We start from the raw sequence: 7,332 nt of genomic DNA on the forward strand, positions 1-7,332 counted from the left end.
GGGTTGAGTTTTCTGCAATCTCACAACTTCATGGACTGTAAATTGAATGTTTTATGGCCTGTTGAAAGGGTGAAAAGAAAGTTACATCTGCTACCAGTTTCCTAATTATATCAGCTTCAAATACATCATGAGTTTGTTAATACCAGGTATTCTTGCTAAAAAAAATGTTTATAGCCATTTATATAGTAATGTAAAGAAAAATGAGCATCTGTTACTGAATTTCTGCTGAGCCCACCAGTATTTAAAGATTGTATGACAGTGGTAGGCAGGTACCAAGGCAGATGAGACCAAACTGTGTCATGTGCTGTCCTGGCTGAGAGCGTGGATCAGGGTTTGTTCTCCAGGGCATGAGGGACACAGTAGTGACGTTTGTTTGGGACAGGATTCATCTGAATGCCAGTAAGAGCAAACAGGACCTTGGTTTTGGTGGTACTGCAACTAAACACTGAAGGAGAAGAAATCTGTATGTCTGCTCTGGGCTTCAGCCCTGTGCAGTCCCTTAGATCATTTGGGCCAACATCCATCTAGAGCAGATGCTGGTTGTTTGTGGTTCTTTCTCTTTTCCTGCTATTCCATTGCTCAGTTCCTGATGCTTTTGGAGCAGAGCACATTCTTCAGCAAAGCTCTTCCAGTGTCACATAAAGATATTAGGGATGTTTGGATCGTAGGTTTGCTTACTAAAACTGGCCAAGAATTCTCCCAAGACTTTTTCCAAAATGTTTTACAGTGAACCATCTTCACTCCCTTGAACTCTGGTTTTGGTGAAAGTTTGACCAGTAAAGACTTTTGCAGGATTGAGATGCGATGGGATGGGAGACATCTCCCACCTCAGTTCCCAGGTGGAAGAAAGAACCAGTCCAGCTTACCCTAGATCAGGTACATTTGTTAAAGTCTGTGCCTTGCCAAATTATGGTTGAGTCTCCTGTATCCTTGACTTACCCTCTCCTCATGCTCACTGAGCACTGACTTACATGTCCTGAGTTCTTTTAATGAGGAGCCCACTGTCCCAGTCAGGACAGGGAGTGAAATTGGAGCCTCCCTCGTGGCACAGATGGACCCCCCAGCCTCCACACCTTCCTTTACCATCCTCTGTAGCTCCTGTTGCTCTAGTGGGAGATTGTCAAAAGCTTGTGCCTTTCATCCCTGAAGTGGGAAGGGTTTTATTTATTTTGTTAATCTGAAAGTGAAGTGGGTGGGAAGATAAGTCTGCAGCCCTGCTCCATTCGTCACATGGCACCAGTTCTTGTTTCCCTTGAGAGAGGCAGAGCAGATGGAAGGCAGAGATGAAATGAAGATCAAAAGTAAACAGCATGATTAAGTTTTTGATAAAGGATAAAACACTTATCACATCAAAGCTGCTGGAAAACACATTCAGTGTTTCCTGAACATTTCGTGTCCACATAAGCATTAAGTGTACTTGCCATGGGGACATTTAGAACAGCAGGCGGTGGAGTTGGGGAATGCTGGTGGGGTATTTACCCTCGTGGCTCTGCTGCAGGTCACCTGGCTGGCACCAGGAAGGCAGAGCTCCAGCCTCTCAGCCATCCTCCAGCACACTGAGCCTCTCGGGCTGCAGATCGGTGGGCCCAGGTTATGTGCATGGCTAACCTTTCTCTGAGCCATGCCCTCCTCTGTTCTTCTGCCCTTCACTAGGATCCCCTCAGCAGCAGCACACCCTCCAGAGCACCAGTTACCAAAGCAATCCTTCAGGGCACATGTTATGTTTTACCCTCGGAAGGAAGTTAGGTGCTTTTGAGGTCTCTGTAGCATCCAGCAAATTTTGGCTGAGATTGGCACCCAATTTCCTTCTGAACATCAAAACATTGCTTATTGAATTGGACTAAAGTTTAGGGAAGCACTTACCTGATGGATTTTCACATGCTTAAATCTCATTGACTTCAGGTTAAGCCCAAGTGGTCTTCAAGTGAGGTTTTGGGCCATTTTTACCACATGCGAGCTGCTGTTTCCAGGAAAAGTGGAAAAAAAGTTTTTATGCCCAACATGGACATCTTTACAAATATCTAATGATCTGGACTCGGATATTGCTTGACATGGTTTATAGTAAAGAGCCCAGAAATAGGGCAATACTGCAACAGTTTGAGAAAGATGTGTGTTAGAATGACAGAAAAGTTAATCAGAAGGGACCTCTCGTGCTCATCGGTCCAAGCTCCTTCTTGAAGTGGGGCCAACTTCAGAGTTTGCTCAGGGCCCTGTCTAGTTGAGCTATGAAGATCTCCCAGGATAGAAATCAAACATCCTTTCCAGGTCCCTCTTCCCATTTCACACAGTTCTTAAGGGAGGATTTTTTTCCTTACTTTGAACTGGAATTTCCCTTCTGCAGCCCGGGGATGTTGCCTCTCATCCTGTCACTGTGCTCTTCAGAGAAGGGTCTGGCTCTGTCTGCACCTCCTGTCTTCTCCATCACCCAAACCACCAGCAGTACAGACACATCTCCTTGAGGTTGTTTGCTTGTTTGTTTTCCTCTCTGTGCTTCACTTGCTGTTTCTGTATTCCACAAGTGATTGACAGCATAACCTCATCCTCTGCTGACTGCAGGCAATCACATATTTGGGCTCTTTCAAAGCAAGATCTTGTTTCTACTTAGTACTTTTTAAAAGAGTACTGTGGAAACTGCATGAACAGAAGAAATTGGGTGTTGTGAGCAGAGGAGTCTCTGTCCTAAATCCCTGTCTGCCAAATACTAACGTTATTATCAAGCTTAGTAGTGCAAGAGGTTTTCAGTCTCTATATAGCTGGCCTTCATCCTGTTGTGAACCTAACCATGTCACTTAAAAGGGAGAAATAATAAAAAAAAAGAAGTTAAAAGCTTCAGGTCTTCTTTGGTGGGAAGTAAGGTGGCAACCTGGTACCAGCTCACAGGCCTTACCTGAGTACTTGAGAGTAGACTAGGAACTTCATAATAAAAAGTCAGATGTAGTTTCTTAACTGTACCAAAGACAGATGTCTCAGTGGCAGTTGTACAGCTGCTTTTATTCAGTTTGGAAAAAGAAAAAGGTAATTTTTTTCTTAAGAAGCTTTACTGTGTATTTGAGCAGGATTTGTCGTGTAATGCAATGCAAAAGTTCAGGCAATATCCTGCTTAGATACGTTTCTATTTGATAATAAAGCCAGCATTGACAGTGAGGGATTGCACTGAATAAATTATGACTTTGAGTTCTGTTTTGTGCTGAAGCCAGGATGTGTCCTGTAAGTTCACAGCTGTTTTAGCTTTTTCTTTTCCTCATCTAGACAGCTATATGTCTGTGAGATTTATTTCTTGATCTATATGGACATGCAATCCTTCTTGGGATTATTGCCATAGAAACAAGGCGTAACATAGAGCGTGTTAGAAGTAACAAATGGGATTTGGCAGTCTCTCCCATTTACTACACAGAGCCTGAGCTGTGTACAAAAAGCAGCAATTACTTGCTCTTGAAGCCTTATTAACAGCCGCATCTGCACGTTCATTAAAACTAGATACTTCAACTTCCATTCTGGCTGGGATGACATTCAATATTCTGGTCTTTAAACTAAACTAAATCCCTGACATGTACTTTATTTTTCAGTCAAGGCAGGAATTTGTTGGTTTTGACATTTGGGTTTCTTTTTGTTGGATGGCAAATCCCCGAGGCAGCCGGCGCTCCCCTCCTGGGAGCCTCCCAGCAGGAGATAAGATGCAGTGACCAAACTCCTGGGGAACGGTCCCTCCTTTGAAGGGTGAAGTCACCCAAGTTTTGCTCGTAAAGCCTGATCTCCCACGGTGCTGGGACCCAGCTCCCAGCCTCTCCCAGGGCTTCACACCCTGCCTGCCTCATCCTCAGCAGCCTGAGTTGACGAGTCACAGCGGCTTGAGCTTTGGGGGAGTGGATGGGTTGTGCCAGGCAGAGAGGTGACTTTGCAGGGATCAGTCCAACACTCTGTACAGGTGTCTTTGCAGGTGACAGTCCAGCACTCTACAGGTAACTCCAGCTGAGCTGACTCCAGCTCTCACAGCACATCTACCAATGTATGTGAGGCAGAAACATGAACTCCAGTTTTAAAGCCAGACCGTGGGGCAGCTTTTGAAGTGGTATGGGATGGTGAAGAGGTAGAGAAGCAGATGGATCAGGGTACAGAAAAGGGCAGAGGAATATATTTAGAAATAAGGCATAAATGCTGCTGGTGGTGCCCAGGCCCTGGCAGGCTGGGGCTGGGTGGCAGGCAGGCAGTGTCAGCTTGTGGCCTCTGCCTTCCTACGTGGGAGGTCGGTGCTGGCTCAGCAAGCCTCAGGGTGCAGATCCTGCTCTTCCAGCAGTCACAGGCTGAGCTCAGGAGGGAGGGCTGGAGTCCTGGGAGAGGTTTTGTAGCTGGTCGGGGCAGTAGAGGTTGGCTGTAGGACTATTCCCTTCTGTCATCTTCCTTGCATCAAGTAAAATCAAATTTAGAAGCAAATAGTCAGGTGACAGAGGGGTCCCTTGCTCTGGATGATGCATTTGCTGGCCTGGGAGTGAGCATGCACTGTCCTTTTCCCAGTCCACATCCTATAATGCTGCCTCTAGTTGAAAGCAAAGCAGCTTTTAGAGGAGATTTCAGAGGCAGCTGGAAATGCTTTAAAGCTCTCAGGGCAAAATCTGTCATCCCCCTGCACCAGTTCAGGAACAAAACAGCATCAAATGAATGAATACAGAAAACTGAAATACAGGGACCTTGAAACTGGGCTACACAATCTGAGTTTGCCTGCCCTCCTTTTGCAGGGTGCTGAGGACTCTGCATCTCTACTGAAGTCGATGAGTGCTCAGGATCTTATTGAAACATTTATTTAGTACCTAAATATAGATCTAGGACTGACTAACTTCAGGCTCCAAAAATAGTGGAGGTGTCTGCCTTCTCCCTCTTCCTCATTTCTCTTTTCCTTGCCCTTTAATCTCTTCTTCAGCTCCCACCTTCTCTGTTCCTTCCAACTCCCTTCATTTTTCTGTCCTCCCCCTCTTGACTTCTGCTCCTGCTTCTACCCCCTTGCTCAATCTGACACCTCTCCTGTCCCGTGGGAGCCACAGAGCATTTCTCATGTTCTATCCTGGGCAAGGCTTGTGTGGCACGCCTTTTCTCTCTCTCTCACCCTAAATTTTCCCTGCCTCATTCTGAGTTGGAGAGAATTCAAACAGACAGCTCTGTTCTGCTCAGGAACCTGCTGAATTCAAGTCCCAAGTGTCTTGCCTCCCCTACGTGGGACTGATAGGGGATGGGAGCATCATCACAGACACACTTGAGTCGGGTGGGAGCCCAGAGTAGCTGCCATCAGTTTCTGGCCCAAAAGTGTAAATCAAACCACCCCATTTTCCTGTGTATTTCCCGTGACAGGCATGATTTGCCAATGACAGCAATAAGAGAGGTTGTAATCAAGGGATCAGGTTAATTTTGTGAGAGGAAGCCTTCATTAGTGTCTTGTGTTTTTGAAATCAACCAGCAGGCAGACGTGGCTGTGAAGCTGATGGGTCTTGTCCCTGATGTGAGTTTTTCTCTGTTGTAGGGAGGCATGCCCCAAACGCTGAGTTCTACCAGTATGTTTACCCCATGTGGCTTCAGCCCCCATCTACATACTTCGAAAGAAGATGAACAAGGAGGACTGATCTTCCAGGATGGAAACCTTACCTCAGCATCTCTGGATGCTCTAATCCAGCATCTGATACCTACCACTGATTACTACCCTGAAGTAAGCAATTCACAGTATAATCAACAGTTTAATTTTGATGAATTGGGGCAGCACTTTATGCAAAAGTGTTAAATTTTGAATTAAGAGGGCTAATTTAAAAGCTGCATACAATTAAAGCTTGGTAAATCGATGCATTGCTTTAAATGTTGTTTCACTGCTCTATAATTGTTCCCACGAAAAAGCAGATCCCAAAGTTGATACTGCCTTTAAATAAGAGAAGGGGGTTGGGGGAGGAAAGCTGTGGTGATGATGAACTAGTGATATAGCAGTCAGAACACTTCAAAAATAGCAGTGTGTCCCAGAGAGGTTTAGATGAAGACTGCAGCAAAAAACTTCAAGTCTGAACTGGCATTAAATGAAAGGGAATTTCAGGAGCTGCTGAAGTCATCCAGGTCTGGCTGATGTACAGAGCATTCCCTCAGCAACAACAGAGACCCTTCACCTGATGGGTTCTTCACTTACCTGGGGTTATAGTCACACCAAATTTGCAGTCACTGGACAGCACAGTCCAGATCCTAATTCTTGCCCCAGCAGTGAATATTCAGTGTTTCTTTACGAAGACGAGTATCTAAACTGGAGGCAGGTTTATGGTCCTGCAGGCCATTGACTTCACTGGGTTCTGCACATCCTCAGTCAAATTCAGGATGGAGTTTGACTGGAAGACTTTTAAGTGCTAATCTATCTCTGTGGAAAGGCTTGTATTTCAAAGCACAGAGTGGCATTGACTTCTGTGCACTTTAGAAGACTATGAAAGTTATCAATGCAGAGCAGACAGCATGTTTTAAATTACCCACAGCTCAGTTTCTGACTAGCTAAAAATAAGTAATAAAGAAGCATATCAATTAAAAAAAAAAAGGCAACCAAGAACAGAAAGGCAATAAAAATGGGTAATGGACAGATTAGGCTGTGAGATTTTCATTAAGCAACATGTGATATGTAATATTATACCTGCTGCTCAGGAGCAGGGCTGGGTCTGGGGGAAAGAAGATAATTCAGGCACCAGGAGGGGTCAGGATGCAAACAACTGAGGCTTCACGCATATATTTTAAATTCACTGCTGGAATACTTTAAATAAGCCAAGCATTTATCCAGCAGACCTGCTTCCCACAGCTCCGCAGATGTGGGGCTTGGCTGATAGAAATGAATCTTGGGGAATTAGTAAAAGAAATGAAATTTTCCTTGCAGCAGGCTGGGTGAGACCTGCAGGGCTGTAGCAGGAGGGGACTGATCCGGGGACAGCTGCAGCTCACAGCCAGCAGAGCACAGCAATGCCCACCTGGCTGCACGTTCAGCTCTCCCTGGCTGTGCTGTCCCCTCTGCCTGGGCTCCCTCCCTCCTGTAGAGTGACCCACACGCTGGCTTCCTTGGATACTTGCACAGGGTTTGGGCAACCAAAGGCTGGTAGTGGGTTCTGTGGAGGAAGGAGATGCTGCTGCCTCCTGCACCCACTGTGACTGGTTTTGTTTTCAGGGTCAGGAGTCCATATATCTTTTAAAGCCATAAAACTCTGTCCCAGTGGAAACTAAAAAAAAAGTGGCAACTGGGACTATTACAGCTAATATTACCTGCTCCATGGCTCCTTACAGCAGGTCTGCTTGTCTTTCCCCTGCAGAAAGCCTACATCTTTACATTCCCGCTGA

The 7,332-nt window shown here is 45.6% G+C and overlaps 1 protein-coding gene across 1 annotated transcript in view; it reads left to right on the forward strand.

Annotated features, from left to right (window-relative positions):
* The first annotated feature begins 5,515 nt into the window (after positions 1-5,515).
* The window catches only part of LOC103773281 (ras-GEF domain-containing family member 1C-like), a 27,148-nt gene continuing 25,331 nt past the window's right edge, over positions 5,516-7,332 (forward strand). The window contains 2 exon segments of the mRNA XM_008940648.1: positions 5,516-5,692; positions 7,305-7,331. Coding sequence (XP_008938896.1) covers positions 5,516-5,692; positions 7,305-7,331 — 204 coding nt within the window.

This window comes from Merops nubicus, unplaced genomic scaffold (genome assembly GCF_000691845.1).
Source record: "Merops nubicus isolate BGI_N331 unplaced genomic scaffold, ASM69184v1 scaffold5930, whole genome shotgun sequence".
NCBI classification, from domain to species: Eukaryota; Metazoa; Chordata; class Aves; order Coraciiformes; family Meropidae; genus Merops; species Merops nubicus.